This window comes from Mustela nivalis (genome assembly GCF_964662115.1).
Source record: "Mustela nivalis genome assembly, chromosome: 15".
NCBI classification, from domain to species: domain Eukaryota; kingdom Metazoa; phylum Chordata; class Mammalia; order Carnivora; family Mustelidae; genus Mustela; species Mustela nivalis.
Genome location: NC_139034.1, coordinates 17,395,909 through 17,421,560, shown reverse-complemented (window position 1 = coordinate 17,421,560; position 25,652 = coordinate 17,395,909). Strand labels below are relative to the sequence as shown.

At 39.8% G+C, this 25,652-nt stretch overlaps 1 protein-coding gene and 1 pseudogene across 13 annotated transcripts in view; one reads left to right on the top strand and one right to left on the bottom strand.

The window, feature by feature from the left end:
• FRY (FRY microtubule binding protein) overlaps window positions 1–25,652 on the bottom strand; it is a 446,915-nt gene that overhangs the window by 81,798 nt on the left and 339,465 nt on the right. For all 12 annotated transcript variants that reach the window (XM_082700313.1, XM_082700315.1, XM_082700306.1 and 9 more), the window contains 8 exons: window positions 24,645–24,805; window positions 23,595–23,705; window positions 19,231–19,385; window positions 9,725–9,824; window positions 9,278–9,449; window positions 2,654–2,910; window positions 2,037–2,183; window positions 435–603 (listed from right to left, as the gene is read on the bottom strand). In XM_082700313.1, the coding sequence (XP_082556439.1) occupies window positions 435–603; window positions 2,037–2,183; window positions 2,654–2,910; window positions 9,278–9,449; window positions 9,725–9,824; window positions 19,231–19,385; window positions 23,595–23,705; window positions 24,645–24,805 (1,272 nt within the window). The remainder of the gene's footprint in view (window positions 1–434; window positions 604–2,036; window positions 2,184–2,653; window positions 2,911–9,277; window positions 9,450–9,724; window positions 9,825–19,230; window positions 19,386–23,594; window positions 23,706–24,644; window positions 24,806–25,652) is intronic.
• Window positions 4,236–9,148, top strand: LOC309848905 (large ribosomal subunit protein eL33 pseudogene; annotated as a pseudogene). The gene is made up of 2 exons: window positions 4,236–4,308; window positions 8,820–9,148. The product of its transcript is annotated as a large ribosomal subunit protein eL33 pseudogene (transcript).

Genomic DNA, 25,652 nt, shown 5'->3' with positions numbered 1-25,652 from the left:
TGCTGGTCACCCTTACAAAATAATTTCATTAAATTGATGAGGCCCTTAACAAGTCTCAGCTATTTTTGAAACCATCCTTTTTAATTTTAAGATTTTATTTATTTGAGAGAGAGAGAGTGAGAGAGAAAGAGAGAGAACACACACATGCAGGCACGAGCAGGGGGTAGGCAGAGGGAGAAGGAGAAGCAGACTCCCTCATTCAGGAAGCCTGAATGAGGACTTGATCCTGAGACTCCGGGATCATGACCTGAGCTGAAGGCAGATGCTTAACCAATTGAGCGCCCAGGTGCCCCTGAAGCCATCTCTGAAGTGAAAGTTTACACAGGAATAAGGGAAAAGTGGCACACACATATACTCCCATCCCTTCAGTGCTCTCCATACAGAAAACCTCAGAGATCCAAGACAAGATGTCCACCCTGCTGTACTTCCCCTACCAGAGGCCGCTGCGGAGGCCTTGCTGCTGGCTGTAAAGCGGTAGAAGGGCGGGTTGTCACAGTGCTGGACAATGGGATTCACCGGCTCCGTCTGCTGCAGCTCAAAGAGAAGCTCTTCCATGGTCTGAATGGTGTTGTTACGGCACAAGTAGATTGCCACCTTTTTAATCTGAGAAGAAACAGAACACGAGGGATATCTTCCAGAGCCTCGCCCACAAGCATGCTAAATGTTACCAGTTCCTCTCCACGAACATGTCCTCCCCACCCTCATAGCTTGGCTCCATGGTCTCCAGTGTCTGGATTAAAATTCACCTCTCTTCACATGCCTGTCTGACAGGAGTACACGTTAAAGGCCTTACCTTCCCTAATGGCCACGTTTACAAAAGTTACCTTTAGGGCACATGAATTCTCTCTCAGCTGAAAACTTGCTGGCTAAGGCCTTATCTAGAAAGTAGTTTATTCATACAAACCATGGGGGAACACTGCTAGTTATTTTTGTTTAAATAAGGAACCCAGTCTCTGCTATTCTCTACTCCCATGAAAACCATGGTATTTTAGCTACCTGTAGGGTTTTAAATTTTTTAAAAGTAAGTTTGGATTAAAGCTCTGCATTATTGTGGCCCTCGCGGTCCAACCTGAGGCCTGGAGGCCACAGTAGGGCTTAGGTGGTTCAAAAGAGCAGGTAGGCAGAAAATCTCTCACAAGAACCAACAGCACACAAATGCCAACTGAGTTAGGTTCTAATTTATTTTATTTTATTTAAAAAATTTTTTTTTAATTTAAATTCAATTAGCCAACACATAGTACATCATTAGTGTTTTTTTTTTTAAGATTTTATTTATTTATTTGACAGAGAGAAATCACAAGTAGATGGAGAGGCAGGCAGAGAGAGAGAGAGAGGGAAGCAGGCTCCCTGCTGAGCAGAGAGCCCGATGCGGGACTCAATCCCAGGACCCTGAGACCATGACCCGAGCCGAAGGCAGCAGCTTAACCCACTGAGCCACCCAGGCGCCCCAGTACATCATTAGTTTTTGATGTGATGTTCAATGCTTCATCAGTTGCACATGTGAGTTAGGGTTTTAAAACTGCTATTGTTTTATTGATCAGATCACCTTTAAATATAAACACTAAATATCACGTATCTCAGGAAGATTCCTCTCTGTTCATCTCTCCTAACACCTACATTTGAAGAGAAACACCTAGATACTCTCCCTTTTTATTCCATTTTAAGAGCATCAAGATGGAAATACTGAACATTTATATTAGTCATAATTAATGTGTTACTGAGTTTCTCCTACATATTCGGTCTACTGTTTCCAGAAGGCAGCTTTTAGTAACTGTTAGGAAAATATCCACCCCTTAATTCACAAGTTTCTGTATCCAAAGGCTTAGAAAGAGGATGACAGGTGTCCCTAGGATATTGCAGCCTGCTTCTCAGGGGGAAGGACACCCTCAGTAATATGCAGATGAGCTCCTGGGAGAGTAGCTTGACTGACAAACTCAATATCTCCATTTTACTTAAAGTCAAAAGCACATTCTCACCCGCAGCTGCAGACACAACCGAAAGGAGCAGAGACTCCTGACAGTCTGAGGGCCACTTACATAGGGCAAGAGAAGCGTGTCACTGCTAACCCCACACAGGCTGATCAGGAACTGCAAGGTGACCCTCAGGTTGTTGCTCCATTTCTCATTGTTGGCTAAAGCATTCCAAGCATTTTCCATTTCTGGCCCAGGAACTTCATCTCCGTACTGTAACACACAAGAGAAAAACCGGCCCGGGAGACATGTGGAAAAAATGGCAGGATGCAAAATGTTTGGTTAAAAGTCGCCGTAAGGGTCATGACCATGTCAAAATCCTAAGAAGGGGAGACAGGGCCATTCTTCAGGGAGATGCCATTTTTCAGCAACTTATCACACATCCAATCACTCATGTACATACTTACTGTCATGATTTTTAATATGTTCGTATTATTTTTATTACTTTTAAAAATTGTGATAAAATGCCCATAACATAAAGTTTGCCCTTTTGAAGCATACGGTTCAGCAACACGAAGTACATTCACATGGCTGTGCAACCCACACCACGGTCCAGGACCTGCTCGTGAGATTCTGAACGGTAAGTGCCACTTGCCCTGACTGCGCAGCACAGGTTTTGAGTAACCCAGGGGTTTCCTGGACGGCAGAGCCATGTTCCTGAGGCAGGGATCCTCGGAGTTTACCTTGGCTGTCATGTACATGAGGTTATTCAGGACCAGTGACGTAGCTTCTGGGGAGCCCCAGCCACTCCCTCTCAGGCCGTGGGAAGCAGTCACTTCCCCTTCCCGGTCCTTGACGTCATCGTCTGGGCTGCTGGGGCTTGAGCCTGGGAGCAGGAGCCTGCTGTCCACCAGCTCGATGTTGTGCAGCCAAGGAAGCAGGTAGGTGAGCATGATCTGACGCCCGTTTGGGTGTGTCGTGGGGAACCGCTGGCTGACCTCTAAAGAGAAGGGCAGGGACACAGAGCCGTGCGTTAGCTCGTCAAATAAAACGGAGCTATTTACACCAACTGCCAGATCAAACAGTGACGTCGGTGTACAAAAAAGCATTTTCATATACAGTAGCTCCCCAAGGCCTCGGAATCTTCCACCCTCTGCGGAGGGTGGTCAGAGAGCACAGCAGGAGAAGCACGGGCTTGGTCATGGTGGAGTGAGTTGCGAGGCTTCATGAATTCTAATCCACTACCATGGAAGAGGGGCATCAGGGCAGACAAAACACGGGGCCCAGAATCAGAAGGACATGTGATTAGATCCCAGCTCCTCCACACACTCCCTGCAGGAAATTCTGTGTTAGTTATTTAACCTCTCTGTTCCTCAGTTTCCTCATCTGTAGAATGGGCCACTGTGAGGATCAGGAGAAAGGATCATCAGGTATATTGCATGCTGAGCACAGCGCTGGGCACCCAGGAGGCTCTTAATAAGCAGTGGTTGGGACTGTTATGACAAGGACCATTATCTTTCCACTCTTCTGATAGTTTACCAAGTGTCCTCCATGAGTTCTTTCTTGTGAAACTGAGAAGTCACTGAACCTCCAGTGTGTGGACTCATGCTCATGGAATGGACTTGAAAACTGCCAGCTATGTGGCAGCTGCAGGCTCCGTGCTGCACATCATTTTATGAAACACAGGAATCAGAAGGGTAAAACTGGACATCCAGTCCAGTGAGTTCACCATGATTTTCTGTGATAGCATTTATGCCTTGTTTCACGGCCAGCAGCATTTAATGTTGTGATCTGAATAAGCTTTCCTTAGAAATAAAAGCACAGCATTACCTATGGGCGGCAAGCTGCCTGTAATCTTTTATTTCTAACATCAAGAGAGGAAACGGTTTTGTTCTAAGGGAACTCCGAAAGCACGGTTTGATGCCCTTGAGATTACCCAGCATGGCATGTAATCTCCTTCAGAGAGCTCTTGGCCGCTAAACAGTAGAACAACACAGATGCCAGGAATTATACAAACATAATCCACTAGATCCTTGAAACAGTAGCTTTAATTGATTTGGCCCTTTTCCTAAAATTACAATTATCATTTTTTTTTAATCTTGAATACTATCCATCTATTTAATTCTGGACCACAATAATCAGAATAAAGCTGTGATGTTCCATGTAGCTCAAAATGTCAAAATTGACTTAATTTCTAAACTTTATGGATGTGATGACTGATACGATGAACTTTTACAACATATATCCAGATCCTTCAGATCCCAGAACCTGTATTTGTTCAGTACATGGGGCCTTTTCTAGGGGCAAGCCACTGTGCTGGGCACGATGGAGCCAGCAAGGACTCAAGGTTCAGTTCATGTCCCTGAGGAGGAGAGTCTGAGGCAAAATATGTTGAGAGGTAACTCTGGGGCGAGGTGGCAAGTGACAAAGGACACGGAGAGGAACAAACTGAGTGCTATACGGGTTCGGTGAGGGAAAAGCCTTCTGGTTACATGGATTCAAGGCATGTGATAGCAAAAGAACTATTTTAACTCTGCTAGAAAAGGATAGGGAATTTGGAGGGGAATACATCCTTCCAATAGGAGGGACAACCGCTATTAAAAATGCATTTTTTAACAGTGCCATAAAACCTCTAGTCTTTTTGAGGCAATGATTACCTTCTAACACATCACACGATTTGCTTATCTATGATGTTTATTACATCTTGTCTGTCAGGCCCAAGGTCCAACCAATGTGTGTGGGGGGGAGGCACCCTAATGAGGGCCAGGATTGTAGAGGTCCTTCGGAAGGGTAAGGAGGCAAGTGAGAGGACGTCGGCGGGCTGCTCAGTACAGTTTCTGGCTCCTCTGGGAATGACCTGTGCAACCCGTTTGGCAACTTCCAAGGAATTAACTCATCTGACAGTATAGGCAATAAAAATCTCACCACAGGGTTTTTAATAGTAGAAGCAGGGAAAACAAGAGCTAGAAAATCTCTATAATGTCCTTTTTCCATGTTATTTTTAAAAAGTTATTCTTCATAAATCAAAATAGCCCTACAGTCAATTCTTGAAGAAAAACTTAGATTGAACATGTCACTCATTGTATGAGCTTCTGTTTTTCTTAAACTTGCTGTACTATTTACCGCCTCTTCCTGGATTTGTCCGGCCCGTTACCAGCTGTTCCCTCTTGGGCAAAAAATAAGCTCAAATCCCATTCACCCTCAGACTCTTCAAATTCCACTGTCACTCCCTCTTCTCTTTTTCCTGCTTTCTCAGCAACGCCACTGAGATGTGGCTTCTGCTGCTCTTTCTCTGCAGGAACTACTGACAGTTAACAGTAATTGTGAATTGTGAGGTCCAGACGGTAATGTTTAGATCTTAACTCCTGGGATCTCTCTGATCCATTCAAGGCTGTAGACTGCTCACTCACTCCTCCAATATCCTTTCTTCTCTAGGTTTCCATGATGCCCACCTTCTAGGTGTTCTCTTTCCTCTCTGGATGGGTCTCCATCCCTGTCTGTTCCCTCACTCTTTCTGGGCGCAGTCCTCCAAAGCTGGGGGTCTGAGTGCGTTCTTTCCCTCAGTGCTCACTTCACTCATGATCTCATCTGTTGCCTTGGTTCTATCTTCTATTCTTCCATGAGTCCTACCTTTGGCCTTCCCTTGACACTGGTCTGTCTCCACATAGGGATGTCTGACAGACACCTACCCTCAATAACCCAAGCAGCGTTCATGATCTCTGTTTTGTCCTTAGCCTCACCTTCTCCCTGGACTGGCTCTCGAGGTGGGGTTATCACGCCTTACCTCCCAGATATCGTACCAGGGACTTCCTTCTGTATACCCTGCCTGGAAGCACTTGACTCTGGCCTCCCCTTTCTATTCTCAGGGGGCTGTCTTAGTTCAGGCCTTCATAGTGTCCTCTGTGGACCACTGTCATTGTTCCTCAACTGATCCTCTCTCTTTAGACCACAATATATGTGGTCTAAATGGATACTCTTTCATCCATCCCTCAGACAGTTAGTCTTTCTAAAGTGCATTTTGCTCTTGTCCCCCTCTCTTATTTTAAACTGGCCAGTGGCTTTCACTGGCTTTCAGAATCCAAGCAGCTTGGTGGAGGCTCTCCCTGTTCCCAGGGCTCTGAGGGGTTTCAAGGAGCACCTAGCAGTCACTGTCCCACAAACTGCTTATGGTACAATGCAAAGCCTTCTAAAAGATGCCTGTGATCATCTCTAGCTTTCTCCCATTCCTGCATGTTGTAGTAGCCAAACCGAACACTACATCATCTCTGGAACACAGCATGTTTTCTACCTCTAAGTCAACCCATGTGCTATTTCCTTGGTCTGTAATACCTATCTACTTACCAACTCTAATGTCAGTTAGTTGCCTGCTTTGCAAATGTCTATTCCTCTTTCCAACTGCAGCTCAGACACCAACTTCTCTAGGAGGTCTTGCCTGATATTCTTGGCCCAATAATTGTTGTCTTCTATCTCATACAAAGAACGTGCCTTTTTTTTTTATAATTGCACCTGCTTCTCTGTTATCAAACCATATGACTGCATATCTTTACTTATTCCCAGATTATGACCCACTGATGTAAAAGAGACTGTTTTATTCACATCTGTGTTCCTATAAGCTAAGCACAGCGCTTGGCACAGAGGTGGCTCTCAAATGTTGGTTGATGTAAACAGAATTACATTTTAGTTTCCCAAGAAGAGAACTAGTTTATCAGGAAGTCTTTTCTGGAATCCCCCCCACTGTTTTAGGTATGGGACAAGGATATGACTAATTCTATTGCAGATAGATGGAGAGGTTTTCACCGCAGAAGCAGATTTTCAATTAGGTCTTTTTTTTTTTTTTTTAAAGATTTTATTTATTTATTTGATAGAGAGAAATCACAAGTAGATGGAGAGGCAGACAGAGAGAGAGAGGGGAAGCAGGCTCCCTGCTGAGCAGAGAGCCCGCTGCGGGACTCGACCCCAGGACCCTGAGATCATGACCTGAGCCGAAGGCAGCGGCTTAACCCACTGAGCCACCCAGGTGCCCCCCTTTTTTTTTTTTTTTAAATAAGATATATTTATTTATTTTAGAGAGGTGGGAGGGCAAAGGGAGAGGGAGAGAGAGAAACTCAAGCAGACTCTGGGCTGAGCACAGAGTATGACATGTGGCTTGAGCTCACAACCTTAAGATCATGACCTGAGCCAAAACCAAGGATTGGATGCTTAACTGACTGAGCCACCCAGGTGCCCCCCGACTTTTTAAAAAGTTTATTTATTTGAGTAATCTCTACAACCAACATGGGCTTGACTTGAAGATCAAGAGTTGCATGTCCTTCCAACTGAGCCACCCAGGCACCCTGGGTATTGTCTTTTTTTTTTTCTCCAATTAATTTATTTATTTGATGGGGAAGAGGGAGAGAATCTTAAGCAGACTCCCCTCTGAGCGCAGAGCCTGACTCAGGGCTTTATCTCATGACCCTGAGATCATGATCTGAGCAGAAACCAAGAGCTGGATACTTAAATGACTGAGCCACCCAGGCACCCCAGATTTTCAGTTAGGTCTTCAGGAAGACTGGAATTAGGGAGAAGGAGAGAAGGGCCATTTCTGGCAAAGGGAAGCATGCACAGAAGCAAGGATGGACAAACGGGCGTGGCATGTAAAAGATCAAGTGAGATGGGAGTAGAAGGTTCTTAGATGAAAAGGTGGAAAGCAAGTTTGGAAGAAGGGGAGGGTTTTTTTTTTTTATTATTGGTGAAAGAGTTCCTATTATTTAATGTCTCTAAGCCTTAGCATCTCATCTGTAAAATAGGAAGGGTGATTATGGTGGTGGTGATGGTGGTGGTGGTGGTGATGGTGGTGGTGGTGGTGGTGGTCATTCCAAGCCAGCACTAAGCGAACTGCTTGGGTTTATCAGCTTGTTTTAATCCTTGCACCCTCTGAAGTAGTTATTACTGCCAATAAGGACATGGAATTTAGAGGTTCCGTGACTCGCCCAAGGTCAAACAGCCAGCAAATGGCGGGGCCAGGGATGAACCCAGGCTGTCAAACCCGGAGCCTCATTTCTAACCACTACTTGTGGGGTTGCAGAAATGAAATGATAAATGAAGTATACATAAAGTGCCTAATATAGACCACTCAATGGATGGAAACTTATCAGCAGTTATTTTTAGGACAGCTGAGCAGAGAAGTTTTAGTGGAGAAGTGCTGTGTATATTTGGTTTTGAGTAGTGGGTGGATTGCAGGGTTGAGGACTGTAAGCAGGGGATGTTGGGCAGGGGTGGGGTGGGGGGATGGAAGAGGATGTGGATGGAGATCCTGATAACACAGATGGAAAAAGAGGACCAACAGAGACCAAAATCAGCCCCTTAGCATGGTGCTCCTCAGGCAGGAAGTTAAATCAACAAATGTAATTCCTTAAAGGTGATTTTTTTACAAAAATTACTCACAAAGACTACTTGTAAAGATGTGCTAAAAATCTGAACTCTCAACAACCTATGTATGTAGCAACAAACAAGGTATAAAACACCATCCCCAACACCACAAAGACCAACTTGTGGTGATTCATATGTATTAGAAATTATGCCACACATATTTAACTTATTTGGGAAATTTTACACATGTAAGTTATTTAGAAGGTTTATGACTAAATCTGAGCATCTCTGCATTTGTCCTATTTATATTAGATAAACCTATGCTATTTTAGATAAACACATTTTTAAATATTTAAATGTATTCCAGAATTGACTTTTATATGTAAGTGGAGTTAGTCCAAAGCAATATGATCTATGAATTTAACATCAATAATTTGACTCCAAAATGATACTGACTTGAAAAAGGAAGATACCAGCCTCCCTGATCTCTTTCCACTATTTTGAAGCTTGTGGAAGCCTGCTGGTAACAGGACTCCTAAAAAAACAAATGTTCTCTCGAAGCCTGTGGTCCAAGGCCATTTTCCATTTTTGCTGGCTATAACAGGGGTCTCTGGAACCAGAAGGAACACACAGCTCTTCTCCCAGTTGAGGATGTTTATGCTTGAGATGAAACTAAATACTCTCTAGACAGGAGATACTCTTATGTGTACAAACCAAGGAACAACACAGTGAATCCTAGTGGTAAACCCAATAAAACCAGAGTAATCTGGGGAAAGGTAACTCTGCCTCATGGAAACAGCCACACAGTTCGGTCCAAATTCCGAAGCAACCTTCCTGCTAAGGCTGCTAGACACAGAATCCATGTGACAATGTACCCCTCAGGGATTTAAACTTGCTGAAAAGTAAATAAATAAAAATGCAGATTTGTTCTCCTAATAAAATAAAATAAAATAAAATAAAATAAAATAAAGGGGAGATAACTTTGTGCAGAAATGATCACACGTGTCCTTGCATGGTACCTGAGAAGAGTGGAAGCGTGAGCTCAGGGTACATCCTGGCCAGTTCACATGACAGGAGTGCTAGTGACACACTATACAGGGGCGGCAATGGGCCATGTGTTCCATAGAGAATACTGCCAGGTCTCTGTTCAGCAACTTTCTTTGAGTACACGAAAAGCTTGGCTTCAAGGATCTAGAGAGAGGTAGGAAAGTAAGAAATGGTATGAAAAAACATTGGCTGGCAGTCTCAGGAGGATTTATGTTTCATCAAGCTTCATAGTAACAAAAGTAATAAAGGCATAATGTGGTATTAAAGTTAAAGCATCAGTTAGTTCCCGTGCTTAGAGACGGTTATGTCACGGTCTTCTCACTGCTCTATATCCCCACCAGCGATACACAGGAATCAGCAGCCATCCAGGTATCAACCACCCTCTCTCCGAAGTTTCTGTGTAAGTAGATGATACGTGCCTGCATGAGCTGCGTGGCAATTTCATAGATCTCTCTATTGGTGTCAGAGGCCTTGAATAGAACAAGGTTTAACAATGTCACTATGTCGAAGGGATAGTTCCTAAAACAGAAAACAAAAACAAAAAAACAAACAGCACAGTTTATAAGACAGCCTGTTTAGTCATCTTGATAAATCATTACCTCTCAAAATTCTAGAGAGAGACTGACCTCAGTCACACTTACTAATGACATTTTCATGCCCATTTTCCCACTTGGCCACTCCCCTCCCCCCATTCTTTTGCTGTTTATTAGGAGAAGAGAGCTCTATTTTTGTTTAAAATTGAATATTGTTGCACTGGGATAATTGAACACAGAAATACCTATCTAATGTAAATAGATTTTAATGAAAACCAAATAAAAATAGAAAGAACAGAAGATGATATGTTTATATTTCTCAGTAGCTCACAGATTTAATATTTTCATTCAATCCATCTAAACATAGGAATCACCATACATATACCAGGAACAATCGTACAGTACTCATGATACTAAGTTAAGTAAGACTGGTCTCTTCCTCTAAGGGAGACTTACTATATAGTTAGGGAGATAATCTATATGATCTAGTCATGATGAGAGTAGGCACAGCAAGCTACAGAATCCCGATGAGGGACACCTACGCCAGACTTGGGGTGACAGAAGCCTTTTCCAGGGGGAAACAAGTAAACTGATATTTTCAGAGCCAGGAGACATTAGCCACATCATAGAAAGGGTAACACAGGGGAGTGTTCCAAGCAGAGACAACCGCATTTTGAAAATGACAAGAAGGAAGCAGTAAGATCCCTTCTGGAAAGGAAAGAGTCTCTGTGTAGCAGACCAAGTAAAAGAGTTAGTAGAGGAACAGAAGATGGGACTAGGTTTCCGAAGATAACCAGCTGATGGACTTCATCCTAAAAGTTAAGAAGATCCTACAGGATTTGCAGTAGGGGAGTGAGGCAATGACATCGCTTTTGATGAAGCACTCTTGTGTGCTCTGCAGAGAAAGGATTCGTAAGGCGGTTGATATTGGGAGCTGTTGCAATACTCCAAAGGGGAACTGATGTGTGAATTAGGGCAAGAATGGTAGAGACAGAAAGGAGAGGACAAGATCTGAAAAACACTAAGGAGAGAAAACGGGCAGGATCTGGTAATTGATCGCACGCATGGGATGGAAACTGGGGGTGGGGAGTAGGAACCCAGCCAAAAGGTGATGTGGCTCCTAGCAGTATAATCAAATGGAACACAGAACTTAAATACATTTTCTTTTCTTGCTGCATAATACTCTTTAAAGATGACTTAAAAAATCTGTATGTTTTTTTCCAGTGGAAAAGAGGTCATAAATAGAAAACTCTTGGTGAAATAAATAATTAGGAAATGGTCCATAGGTAGTGATTGAGTGACATTTATCTTGAGGCAAACTTCAGAAAGCAGAAGAAGATGGCTTGAAGGTAAAAAAAAAAAAAGAGTGATTGTTTTCTTGTGGGTTCTTTTTTTGATTCTATAATATAATTGCCTAAGAAGTTCTGTTTTTGAACAATCATCCTTCAAGAAAGGCATCATATTATTATGAATATATGTCCACCTTCCAGTAAGCTTAGTAAGAGATTATAGTGAGCACTTGTTAAATACATGAGAAAGGATAGTTTTCACTTCTTATTTTTGATATTAATAAAATTTAATTTTTTATCTTATTAGTAACACATGAATGCAACTTTCAAAAAAAGATTCAAACAGCACATAAGGCCAGAGTATTCTGAAAACGGCTCACTCACACAGCTGGTGAGTTGGTGCTGAGTGTAGGTAAATGTACAGAATAAAATGTGGAAATGCTCACTTCCTTTCTTTCCCCCAACTGTTGGAGGCAACCACCCTTTTTAAAGTGTGTATATAAATAAGTACTCTTCCCTATCACACAGGATTGTCAACATAAATGTGATTATACCCATGTGCATTGTTTGGAGATGACCCTTTTCAGTGAATGAGGCTTTCCCCACTCTTCTTAACAGCTGCACAGTATTCCACAATAAGGTTATACCATAAATAACCAACCTTGTAGCAGATGCTGCAGTGTGCTACCTGGATCTCCCTTTCAGGACTGAGGCACTCAATCCTCCAACTAGTGTTGGAGGCTGAGATCTCTGGCTGAATCCCTCTCTGGGAACTGCCTTCGGCCAAAGAAATTTACCTAGGTCAAGGTCATGCCCACAACTAGCAGCAGCCCCTGTGGGACTGGTGGAGGTCTCTTTTTCTCTGCTCTGTCCTGCTTCCTTCACTTCCCCCTAGATATTGACCCCAAGGGCATTCCCTAATTAACATCCTGCCCTCAAATCTCCACCCTGTGTCTGTTTCCTGAGAAGCCCAGACTTTGACCTGCATTTGCAGACATTTAAAGGTTATATTCATTTTTTTTCATAGTTACAGTGTTTTTCACTGTTATAACACCAAATGTTCTTTCTTTAGAACAGATTTTTAGAAGAGGTCATGCAGGGTCAAAGGGCAACATTTAAAGTTTTGGTAGATAATGCCATATTGCTGTCCAAAATGGCTTTACTAATTTGCATTCCAAAATGATTACTTTTCTAGAACTTTAAAAAAATTTATTATTTTTTAAAGTTTTTATTTATTTGTCAAAGAGAGAGAGAGCACCAGCAGGCAGGAGAAGCAGGCTTCCTACTGAGGACCCTGGGCTCATGACCTGAGCCTAAGGCAGATGTTTAATCAACTGAGCTATCAAGGTGTCCCTAGAACATTTATTTATTTTTTATTAACATATAATGTATTATTTGCCCCAGGGATACAGGTCTGTGAATCATCAGGCTTACACATTTCACAGCACTCACCATAGCACACACCCTCCCCAATGTCCATAACCCAGCTACACTATCCCTAACCACCCCCCAACCCTCAGCAACCTTCAGTTTATTTCCGGAGATTAAGAGTCTCTTATGGTTTGTCTGCTCTAGATCCCATCTTGTTTCATTTTTTCCTTCCCTATCCCCCACAACCACTACCCTGCCTCTCAAATTCCTCATATCAGAGATATCATAATTGTCTTTCTCTGACTTATTTCGCTAAGCGTAATACCCTCTAGTTCCATCCACATCATTACAAATGGCAAGACTTCATTTCTTTTGATGGCTGCATCATATTCCATTGTATATATATATACCACATCTTCTTTATCCATCCATCTGTTGTTGGACATCTAGGTTCTTTCCATAGTCTGGCTATTGTGGACATTGCTGCTATAAACATGCAGGTACACATGCCCCTTCGGATCACTACATTTGTATCTTTAGGGTAATACCCACTAGTGCGGTTGCTGGGTCAGAAGGTAGCTCTATTTTCAACTTTTTGAGGAAACTCCATACTCTTTTCCAGAGTGACTGCACCAGCTCACATTCCCACCAACAGTGTAAGAGGGTTCCCCTTTCTCTGCATCCTCGCCAACATCTGTCATTTCTTGACTTGTTAATTTTAGCCATTCTGACTGGTGTGAGGTGATATCTCATTGGTTTTTTTTTTTTTTTAAGATTTTATTTATTTATTTGACAGACAGAGATCACAAGTAGGCAAAGAGGCAGGCAGAGAGAGAGAGAGGAGGAAGCAGGCTCTCCGCGGAGCAGACAGCCCGATGCGGGGCTCGATCCCAAGACCCTGAGACCATGACCTGAGCCGAAGGCAGAGGCTTTAACCCACTGAGCCACCCAGGTGCCCCCTCATTGTGGTTTTGATTTGTATTTCCTTGATGCCGAGTGATGTGGAGCACTTTTCATGTGTCTGTTGGCCATCTGGATGTCTTCTTTGCAGAAATGTCTGTTCATGTCCTTTGCCCATTTCCTGATTGGATTACTTGTAAAACTTTTTTTTTTTTTTTAAAGATTTTATTTATCTATTTGACAGACAGAGATCACAAGTAGGCAGAGAGAGAGGAAGGGAAACAGGCTCTCCGCTGAGCAGAGAGCCCGATGCGGGGCTCGATCCCAGGACCCTGGGATCATGTCCTGAGCCGAAGGCAGAGGCTTAACCCACTGAGCCACCCAGGCACCCTACTTGTAAAACTTTTGTTATTAAATGAGCAAAAAAGCATAAGGTTGATTTGTCAGATGAGAAGTGAGGGAAAGCCCGCGTACATGCTGTGGTGATAATGAAGAATGATGGATAACATTTATGTTAAGATGTGCCTACTCTGTGCTGGTTACTCTGCCAAGGCCTTTACCTAGATTTGTTATTTTGTCTTCCCGGCAAGCCTAGAGGCTTAGAGACATTAAGTACTCAACCAAGTTCATGTACATTAAGTACTTGACAAAGTATTTGACCAGTGGTACCTAGACTGCATCCTGGATAAAGTCTGACTCCAAAGAACGAACTTATCCATGGTGCTATCAGCTTCCTGGACAGCCCAGAACAGTACTTTCATAACTGGTTTAACTTGGAGTTCTAACAAACTGCAGTATCTGGAATGCACTGAGAAAATACAAAGGACACTCTGGGAGCCCCACAGAAACAGAGATATCTTATGCTGCTGTCTCTAACATGGAGATTTAACACCTACGCATTTTTATGTAAAAGAACACTAACTGGAATTTAAAGAAAAACTTGAAGCAAAAGAAAAGGACACTGGCAAATATTGCTAGATCGCTGGGGATTTAAAGGCAGGAAAAGGGAAGACAAAATCTCCCTCCTAGGCAGAGCCGTGCACTGGACTATATCATTGGCACATTCAATTAGCTGCCTAGGATTGAACTATGGACTTTATGGAGCACAGCATTGAAGGAAATAAAAACACAGAGACAGAAAATGAAAGAAACCCAGAGAAGCGAAAAATGAGATCTCAAATGAGTGAAGGGGTACAAATAAAACATCTGTATTTATATGGTTAAAATAGGCTTAGAAACAAAATCTTATACCTTTCAGTGTTAAATTATTCAATGGAGGCAGTGGAACGATAAAAGATAAAGATAGCTGTGATCATTCAGAATAAAAATCAAATCATAAAATAAATATAAAAGGCAGATGTAACTCAGAAAGCAAACAGAAAATAAAACTCTTTCTTTTCTTTTCTTTTTTTTTTCTTCCCTGGTCTGGAAGAGAGGAGGTTTTGAAGAATTTGGGAAATATCCGCTAGCCCTGACTTCTATAGAATGAAAGGACAAAGCTCAGAGAATTTTGAGGTGTTCTGGAGAGAAACTAATTTCATTAGTTCATAGAATGGATTACATCATAGCTTTCTGCTTCCAACAGCTATTGAGTAAGAGTGTTTACAGAGTGCCTACTATGTATGTGCTTGGTCTTAGGTCAAGAAATTGGATTCATAGTTCACAGATAGCGCTCATGCTCAGATACATTGATCTATTTTTAAGGACTTGATTAAAAATGTCATAATTGGGGGCACCTGAGTGGCTCAGTCATTAAGCTTCTACCTTTGGCTCAGGTCATGATCCCAGGGTCCTGGATTCGTGCCCTAGATAGGGCTCCCTGCTTGGCAGGAAGCCTGCTTCTCCCTCTCCCACTTCCCCTGCTTGTGTTCCTTCTCTTGCTGTGTCTCTCTCTGTTAAATAAATAAAATCTTTTTTAAAAAAATTCCATGATTTGTTTACTCATCCCTCTATAAACAGGCTTGAGGTTATTTTTCATTGTTTTAAAATACCTTAGTAGATATCCTGATGCATTTCTGTACATGGTTGCAATTCCTGACGCTAGCATGTACCATATTAAAAGGAAAGACTGGTTAAATTTAATCCTTAACCTAATGATACCAGCATTCCCATTTTACAAATGAGAAAGTGTTTATGGTAACTTGCTCAGGAGCACAGAGCTTGACTGGAAGCAGAGCTAAATTCAAACTCAAGATGGCACGTTTTCTGAGCCCAGGTTCCTAAACTCTGTGAGCTCTTGGAATACTCCAGCTGACTGACAAAACCAAATGAGATTATGCATCACCAGCTAGGGAGTGTGACTGGGATTCATGAATCATAAGCTACCTTTGTCTTCCTTGGTAACAGATAGCTGATATTTCCTCAAGACATGTGGGACATCTACTTTTAATAATTCAAGTTTGCTGGGCCTGATTTAAATTAGGAAAGATTATGAGAAGTTAGCTTACGGCAAAGCAGACATACAAACAGCAATGGCAGCAGAAACTACCTCCAAAAGTAAACCCAATAAAATATAAATTAAAATTTTAACCTTATATATTATTCTAAAACACTTATTAAATACATTGTAGTAGTGTGTTGGAGGATAAGGGTAAAAACAATAGAACTCTCAAGTATTTAATTAAATGTGAAGAACTCTGTTAAGCCACTAATTGGAAACCGCCTACACTTTTAATATAAATCACATTATTTGCCTTGATTTAGAATGTTGGAAATCCATGTAATCTTTCTCATTTTCTTTATCTGTTCAGTACTGATATAATTTGGAGTTGAGGGGAAATTAATAAGAGCACACACAAAAGTCAAATAGTTATTTGAATTATTGCTGCCTGACAGGTGAGCTATTTCCTCTTGTGCTACATTATAGTACTGAGCTGCACTTAATAGCTTTTAGTCAAATGTAAGACATATTTTATAAAAAATTCTTCAAAATTAATATTGCCAGTTCTACCACCACTTTCTACTTTTATCCTTACTTCTCCTGGTCTTATTTAAAATCCACACTGACTTCCAAATTTCCCAATATCACTAAATATATCAGAGTTATAATTACAGTTTCAATTTTGTCTAGATTTTAGAAAGTTCATAATACACACACACACACTCTCACAGAGTCCTCTATAGAAATAAAAAGAAACAAAAAAAGAACATAGAGAACTACTTTTTTTATTATCACAGCTGATGAATATAGGGATTAATATATTAAATTATGCAAAAATGGCTGATTCTAAAAGCAGAAAACTAAAAGTAGAAAATTTTATTCAGGGGGAGCACTTTATTATTTATTTATTTATTATTATTAATTTTTTAGGAGGAGCACTTTAAAAAACGCTCAGTTTTTTAAAAGTATTTTATAGTCAATTGTAAATTGTTCCTTAATAAATGAGTCTGGTTATAAACTGTCACATTCCTACAAAAATAAATCCAGCATATGCTCATTTCTATCTGAAAAGGAGGAGATAATTCTTTACAAGAAAGATTCTTCACTTTAGAATATGACTTGTAGGAGTTACTGTACAGATTATTTGTTTGAGAAAGTTAAAATATGACCTGGTTTAGGTATGACTTTTCAGGAACATATTATTTCATAACATAAGGTACCTAGGTGTTTTTAAGAAGCAAACTTGTGGAAAACAAAGCAAAAGCTAAAACACCAGAATTGCTTTCACAAAAAGTACTGAAAACATTAAATGCAAAGATTGTTCAAACAAATCCGGAGGCTTATCTAGACTACACAGACTGAGAATTTATGAGGAGAGAGAGCAAATTTAAGCCACAGCTGAAATTTTAAATTCTGGACATGCCCTGTGGTGACAAATGACAGAAGAGTTGGCTACTGTCTCGGGGGACAGGTTGTGTTGATGTCGGAGTCTAGCCCTCAAACCTTCGTGCAGGATAGATGAGGGTCATGAATGTAAGTTGATCTGCAGTATTTGTCTAAGAAAGCAGAATAGTTTGGAATGATACCTTAAAAAAATGTGAATATGGGAAGTTTTATGATTCAATATTTTTGTGACTGGAGATATTACTAAAACTGAGATGATATTGCTAAATTCATAGCCATTTATTTGTGCTCCTTAAGGAAAAATACCTAGATTCACTCAGAGGAATGTAGTGCAATATTTTATGAGATGGCCATGCAATAAAATAAATTTGACTAGGATAGTTCACATCGAGTTCACCGGGAGAAAGGCAGCAAAGAAAGGAAACTTTTATTGTTTTAATTTTTGTCAAAGGGAATCTATGGTCCAAGTCATATTCTAAATACATTTTCAAAACCAAAGAGTCATGTGAACAGATTTATTTTGAAAATATCAAAATATCTGAAAATAAAAATATTCTGGAGAAAGAGATTTTTGCAAAAAATTTGCTATTTTTATAATATTCTATAGGTATAACTATCATCTCATAATGTTAACATCATGAAATAAAATGATGGCAGATCGGACAGTATAGATTATATTCATCTGCTGTAACTTTTGAGATAAAAGTGTATAATAAACATTCTACTACTAAGAAATGTTATCTACCACCTTTAAAAATGAAAGCTAAGAATTTTAAAGAGAAACCTCTCTCTTGAAACAGCATGCTCATTTTAGGTTTATTGAAAGTAGAGATTTTCTAATATTTTGTTCTTATTAATTTAGAACTGAATAGGTTGTAATAGGTCAGAATTTAAAACTAATTCACTTTATTCCTTCCAGTAGCTCAAGATAGCTACTTAAAATTCAACATTTATTTATTTATTTTTTTAAAAGATTTTATTTATTTATTTCACAGAGGGAGACCACAAGTAGGCAGAGAGGCAGACAGAGAGAGAGAGGAGGAAACAGGATCCCTGAGAGCCCGATGCGGGACTCGATCCCAGGACCCTGGGACCATGACCTGAGCCGAAGGCAGGGGCTTAACCCACTGAGCCACCCAGGCGCCCTTAAAATTCAACATTTAATTAAAAAGGAGAATCAATAGTCTGTATGAGTCTATTCAAAGATAAACTTGAGCTGCCTTCTCTGTTTCTAATGCATAAGCTCTTTCTTGGGAACAGCTTATGCACCTTGTGGTCTCCATTAACCCTTTCATTTTAGCTATGAAATTACTGCACTGAAATAGTGAAATTATTTCACTAAATAAATTACAGAGCTGAATGACCTCACTAATTTACACAATTAGAGAGGGTGGTTTTACAAGTATAATCCATGGAACCCAGGGTGTCACATTTTCTTTTCTTCCTTTCTGAAGTTTTGGACAAGAGAGCTATAACATTAATTTTTTTTTTTTTTTAAGTAGGCTCCATGCCCAGTGGTGGAGCCCAACGCAGGGCTTGAACTCATGACCCTGAGATCAAGACCTGAGCTGAAATCAAGAGTTAGATGCTCAAAGACTGAGCTACACAGGCACCCCTTTTACTTTTTTCTTTTTTCTTTTTTTTTAAATAGGGAGATATAACATTCTCAGGTTGCTTCCTTGGTTTAGTTTGGTCTTGGGATGGCTAATGGGCTTAGAGTTCCCACCTGTCACAAACACTTCTAGAAACTCCTTTAATTCCTTCAGTGTACCTTCTTTATAATTTTCAAATCCTGCTCTCAGACGTCCCGGTGAATTTCCAGGCAATTAATAAGAAGGGTGCTATAACTACACATCACTCTTCTGGAGAATGTGAAAAATCACGGTAGCTGCAGACTTACAGGAAATACTGGCCATTGCGTATTACTTTAGAATTTATTCTGCTCAGATAATTGCAAAACAGTCAGCCCTCACATATTCATATCATGAAGAGCAACCTTCACTGTACTTGCCACTGACTAGAACCTTCCACTTAACAAGAATTCATACCTGCTTCCACACACAGTTGCTATGGCTTTGAAGCAGCCAGATGCGAGCTGGTAGGAGCCTGTGTAGCATCGGTCAATTGCCCAATTAAAAAGATTAATTTGGTCAGGATTAAGTTCCAATAGCAAGACGACAACTTCACAGCCAAGTTGATGAACCTGAATAACATGGAGAAAAGCAATTTTCATGCTTAATGAGAGGTTTTTCCAGGGAAAGGCACACAATCATGCTTAGCCAATATAAACTGGGTAAAATGAAAATGGAGACAGAGTATTCATCTTAATTTTATAAGAGATTTTATTTTTAAGTAATCTCTATACCCCACACAGGGCTCAAACTCACAAATCCCAAGATCAAGAGTTAACGTGCTCTACTGACTGAGCTAGCCAGGTGTTTCTTCAACTGAATTTTTACTCCACATATTCTTCTTAAGAGGATGCAACTGAAAATTGAAATGTATGTATAAACTAAATCAGATTCTCTGTAAATCTGTCTTATATAGGGTTCACTTATTAATTTTTAATTCTGAAAGGTATAATGAAAATAATGAAACATGATAGTGTTTCCTTATTGCATTTAAAATATTTTTGAAGAATACATATATTTGGTTAAAAATGAAATATATAAAAGGATGGCCTTTATGCATAGAAGTCTGAGGAAAACTATCAGAATATATTTATGGGGCTTGATTAGTAAACGTAGCTGGCAATATTTTAAAAAGATACGCAGTACCAATAAACTCTTTTTTTTTAATATGTATTTATTTATTTGAGAGAGATGGCACAAGCAGAGGGAGCAGGAGGCAGAGGCAGAGGGAGAAGCAGGCTCTCCGTTGAGCCCAATTTGGGGCTCAATCCCAGGACCCTGAGATCATGACCTGAGACAAAAGCAGACAGTTAACTAATTGAGCCACCCAGGAGCCTCCTAACAAACTCTTCTTAATCAGAGACTCTCACATGAAATGATCATGATAGCAGATAGAAATAGTAGGATCCTTTACTGACAGTTTCTGAAGCTACTGTCAAATACTGGATGGTCACATTTGTCCAGGAGAAGCCTGGTGCCTTGGAGGCCATATTCCCGTCGGAGAGTAACATTTGCCTGTCTCCTTCTGTTTCCTTCACTTGCCTGGTGCGACCAGGTGCAGAAGGAAAGTTAGTTTTTTGTTGTTTTGTTGTTGTTTTACCTACAGGGTGGAGGTTAAGATGGAAGCAATATTCTAGTTGGATGGTCAACATCATCAGCCCTGTTCCCCATAGGCTTAAGTAATTAGCAGCAGATAAAACCCAATGATGCTATCACAAAGGACTTAAAAATAGCATTTCATTAAAAAGTTAGTTCAACTTGAAAGACAATCAGCCAGTTTTTACTGAGCTTTAGAAACTTTATATTGGAGTGTAAGATACACAATATATAATTCACAAGTAAATGATGAGTTATGGTAACTGAACACACCAGTGTGAACACCAGACACAGGACACCACACTACCAGCCAAGCCAAAGCCAGCCTTATGCACTGTCCCATCCCCAGCCTCTCTCTCCTTTTCCAAAGGAATGGCTATCCTGACTTCCACCACCACTGGTTAGCTTGGGCTGTTGTGAACTCTGTGCAATGGAAGTATATAGCATATAATTTTGTGTCTGTTTTCTTTCACACAACTCATGTTTGAGAGTCTTCCACATTCATTCACTGTCACTGCTGTATTCTGATATGTGATTACTTCATAATGTATTCATTCTACACTGATCAACATCTGGGTTGTTTCCAGATGTTGCTTGGAACAATTTTGTATGTGTCTTAGGTTATGCATACTGGATATATTTTTTTATGAAATGCATATCTGAATACAATGGCTGGGTCACAGGGTGTACTATGTTCAACCTTAATGATAAAGCCAATAAGTTTTCCAAGGTGGTTATTCCGATTTCTATTCTCTGTAGCTTTGTATGAGAGCTCCTTTTGCTCTGTTTCCTCATTGACACCGTGCATCTTCTTAATCTCCACCATTCTGGTGGATTTGAGGTAATATTTCCTGTGGTGAGTCTGCATCTGATTACTCATGAGCTTGAGAACTGTTTCTTTCTTTTATTATTATTATTTTTTATTATTATTTATTTTCTCACCATAGCACATACCTTCCCCCATGTCTGTCTCCCAGCCACCCCATCCCTCTCACCCTCCTCCCCTCCAGCAACCCTCAGTTTGTTTCCTGAGATTAAGAGTCTCTTATGGTTTGTCTCCCTCTCTGGTTTCATCTTGTTTCATTTTTCCCTCCCTTCCTCTTTGAATCTCTGTCTTGTTACTCAAATTCCTCTCAAATTCCTGTCTTGTTACTCAAATTCTCACAGATATCTGTGAGATCATATGATAATTGAGAACTGTTTCTTATGTTTATTGGCCAGTGAAATAACCTCTTTTGTAAATTGCTTGTGTAAGTCACTTGCTCATTTTTCTATGAATGTCTCTATTTTATTTATCTGAAGGGGTTCTTAATATACTCTAGACAAAAAGTATAGGATTTATCTTACAGACATCTTTCACTCTGTGACTAGCCTGTTTACCCTCTTTTTATTTTTTATTTTTTGCTTTGTTTTCACACTCTAACGGTATGTCTTTTGGTGAAGTTATTAACTGATCTTTCTTTACAATTAGTAACTTTTGCATCCTGTTGAAGAAACCTTACTCAGACCCCAGGGATTAAGATTTCCTCCTGTATTCTTGTATTATTTTCTAGAAACTTCAGTGTTTTAAGCTTTCACATTTATATCTATAACCTAGTTTCTTCTTTTTCACTCCTGATATTTAATTTTCCCTTTCCGAATGCATTGACTATGATCTTCAGTATAATGTTGACAGAAGTGGTGAAAGCAAGCGTCTTTGGCCATTCTAATCTCAGAATATTTTCAATATTCACCATTAACTATGATGTTTATAATAGGGTTTTTTTTAGACACCCTTTATCTAACTAAGAATGTTCTTTTTTTATTCTTAGTTTTGGTAGGAGTTTCTTTCATAAATACATGTAGAATTTCATTAAATGTTTTTCTGCATCTATTGAGATGATCACATATTTCCTTCTTGAGACTCTATTAATATGATTAAATACTAATAAATTGATGGATATTTGAATATTAAACCAATCTTGAAGTTCTTGTATAATGCCAATGTGATCATGAGGAATGGTCCTTTATATGTATCATTAAATTCAATTTCCTTATATTTTATTTGCATTTTTGTATCTATGCTATTCAATAAAATTGTCTTTAAATTTTTTTTCTCATTAAATCCTTGGCAGGTGTTAGTAAAAGGTTATTCTGGTCTGGTAAAATATGCTGGGATGTATTTCTCTTGAGCTGTTTTCTCTTTAGGATTTTGTATAAAATTGATGCAATTTGTTTCTCAAATGTTAAATTCAACAGTAAAGCCACCTGTTCGTAAAGTTTTCCTTGTAGGAAGATTTTAATTACAGATAAAATTTCTTTATTACTTATGACTATTCAGATTTTCTTTTTTTCTGTGTTTTTCTAGGAATTTGTCCATTTCACCTAAATTTTCAGGTTTATTGGCACAAATATGTTCATATGTTCTCTTTTATTTTTAATATCTACTATTTGTAGGGATAGTCCCTTTATATTTCTGATGTTGGTGACATGTGTCTTCTCTATCTTTTTTTTTTTTCCTTCTCTCTTTCTTGATCAGATTTGCCATGAATTAATTTTATTTGTCTTAACAAATTCAACTTTTGGCTTAAACAATCATTTCTGTTTTTTTCTTTTCATTAATTTCTGCTTTCATCTCTATTATTCCCTTCCCTTTTTTTTTTCAGTTTGATACGCTATTCTTTTTATAACTTCCTAAGATGGATGCTTAGGTCACTGATGATCAGCCTTTTTTCTTTCTAGGACATATACTCAAGGCTATACATTTCATTCCTAAGCAAGGCTTTATTTATAGCCCACAAGTTTAGTATGTGGTATTTTTGTTATTCTTCAGGCCAAAAACAATTTTCAGTTTCTATTTTTATTTGTTCTTTGATTCACTAGTTATCTGGATGAACATTTCTTGGTTATCTTATTATTGGTCACTAGCTCATTGTTACTGTGAATAGCAAAAGTAGTTTGCGTCCTTTCAATCATACGACGTTCGTGGAGACTTGCTTTTGGGCCCAGCTGATGGCAACTTTGGTAAGTATGTTGTGTTTCTTATCCTGATGCATCATGATGTAATGTGTACAGCTCAGAAGCCAGCACTTCCTAGGCTGATGTGTGAAGATCAGGTTGTGAACGACACTCATGCACTTTAGTAACCCGATCAGGACAGAACACCCTAGACATTTAAAAATGATGTAGTTTTGGCTAATACTTACTCGTAAATCTTGACAAGCCAGAATGTTGTCAAGCCACTTGTACAGGTAGCCATCCGGGGAAAGGCCCACGTTGTCAAACACGGGGCCACAGCACAACACTGCTGACATTGCCTGATAATGAAACAACCCCACACAGAATGAAACTTGCAGTGATCTAATAACACACAAATGACTCCCTAAATCTTAACTCCCATGTTGGTCAATGATGAGGGTTTTCTCAAGCAGTTATTGTCACAAGATCTTAAAGTATTCCTTACTAGGTTCACCAAGAAGCACCAGATTCCCAATTTTGGATTTTTAAATAAGAATTAAAGGCCAAAATGTGTAACTTCATGGACATAAAATTTTATGATAACAAATCTTTATGATTAAAGAGTAAGATACTCACAGCAAAATTACCATTTCACAGTATTTAAAACTTACCTTCAGTGATTTCAAGTGAGTAAGTTCAGCTTATAAGGTAAATATAGCTTTACAAGTTTTGTTTGGCTAATATAGTAAGTTGACAAACCATGGGAAATATGGAAATACATAATTGTGATTCTTAATATCAGAAAAAAATTAAGAACATAAACTTTAGTTACTTGGAAAAGGAGAGGAAGCAAGGGAATGCAGGAGAAGGGGTGATCTTGATTCACTGTGTGATTAGCAGATCGCCATGGCTATGAGGGTCCGGGTTTAAATCAGCTCCATTGAGGCAAGAACAAACTGACAAGGCAGCTGCTTCCAGGGTCAATAAGAAAAACCATGTGGTTCTCATGCACTAGATAAAGGTAAGAGCTGGGAACAGTTTTGTGTCTTGAAACTGAGAACCCAGTTGGATTATTTACATATTTATACACAGCCATCCACTTATGTTGGTGTGTGTATATTTTGGAATTTTAAAAATTCAGCTTATGTACTTAAAGGTGTGTGTGTGTTTGTTGCCTTTGCACGTACATTTTAACATATCATATTGTTATTTTAACCTTATTTAGGGCATGGTTGTCAGTTTAAGGAGAGAAACTACTGGTCTGACAAAAGTCATTGCCTGAGACAAAGGTGCCCTACCTTTAAAGCACAATACTGGTATCTTGTAATCTGATGATTTCTATCACTGTAGCGATCCAGAGGGGTGAACATAATGCTGAACGGTCCTGCCCACTGGCTAAATAAGATGAAAAGATGATGCCTCAGGCTTTGCTGGGGAAACAGGAATCTTCGGTGGTGAACTAGAGAGAAAAACAGAGTTTAGAGTCTCCTAGACTGAAAAGTATAGTGAATACAGTTTATGTCCTTATTCTACATGATGCTCACATTTTAAGGAGTAATTTTATTTCGTAACTCAAGTTTTCTTTAGGTAATGAAATGAGCATTTTAAGAAGGCAAGCCTAATCTTCTCTCTAAGTGTAGTGTCCTCTCATGCTGCAGTTGGCGGCACCTTGTCCAGAGTGGGAAGCAGAGATAAAAAGTAGACTCACGGACACTGCTTTCTAATCAACGTCTAGGAAAACTAGAACACTCCTACTCGGCTGCTGCTCACATAGCAAACATTCTCTCCACCCATCTGTAGAAATACTGGGAAATATAACGTACGGCCCTCCATTTGAAACAAACACACTCTCACTGAAGAAGTCCTCTCAAATCTGAACTCTGGGTCATCCAAGAGGAGGAGGGTTGGTAAGAAGAAGGTTTTGCCACATCAAAATAATGAAAAAGTATGGGGTGCCTGGGTGGCTCAGTGGGTTAAGCCGCTGCCTTCGGCTCAGGTCATGATCTCAGGGTCCTGGGATCGAGTCCCGCATTGGGCTCTCTGCTCAGCAGGGAGCCTGCTTCCTCCTCTCTTTCTTTGCCTGCCTCTCCATCTACTTGTGATTTCTCTCTGTCAAATAAATAAATAAATAAATAATCTTAAAAAAAAAAATGAAGAAGTAGAACCAGTTAAACTGTGGCCTTTTCTAATTATGTCAACACTTTTAATTACAGTAATTAATTTTGACACCACACTGGCCAGCTATTTTTATTCTCTGTGCTTTTGTTAGATGAAAAGGTCTCATACCCATTTGCTCTGTGGGGAAA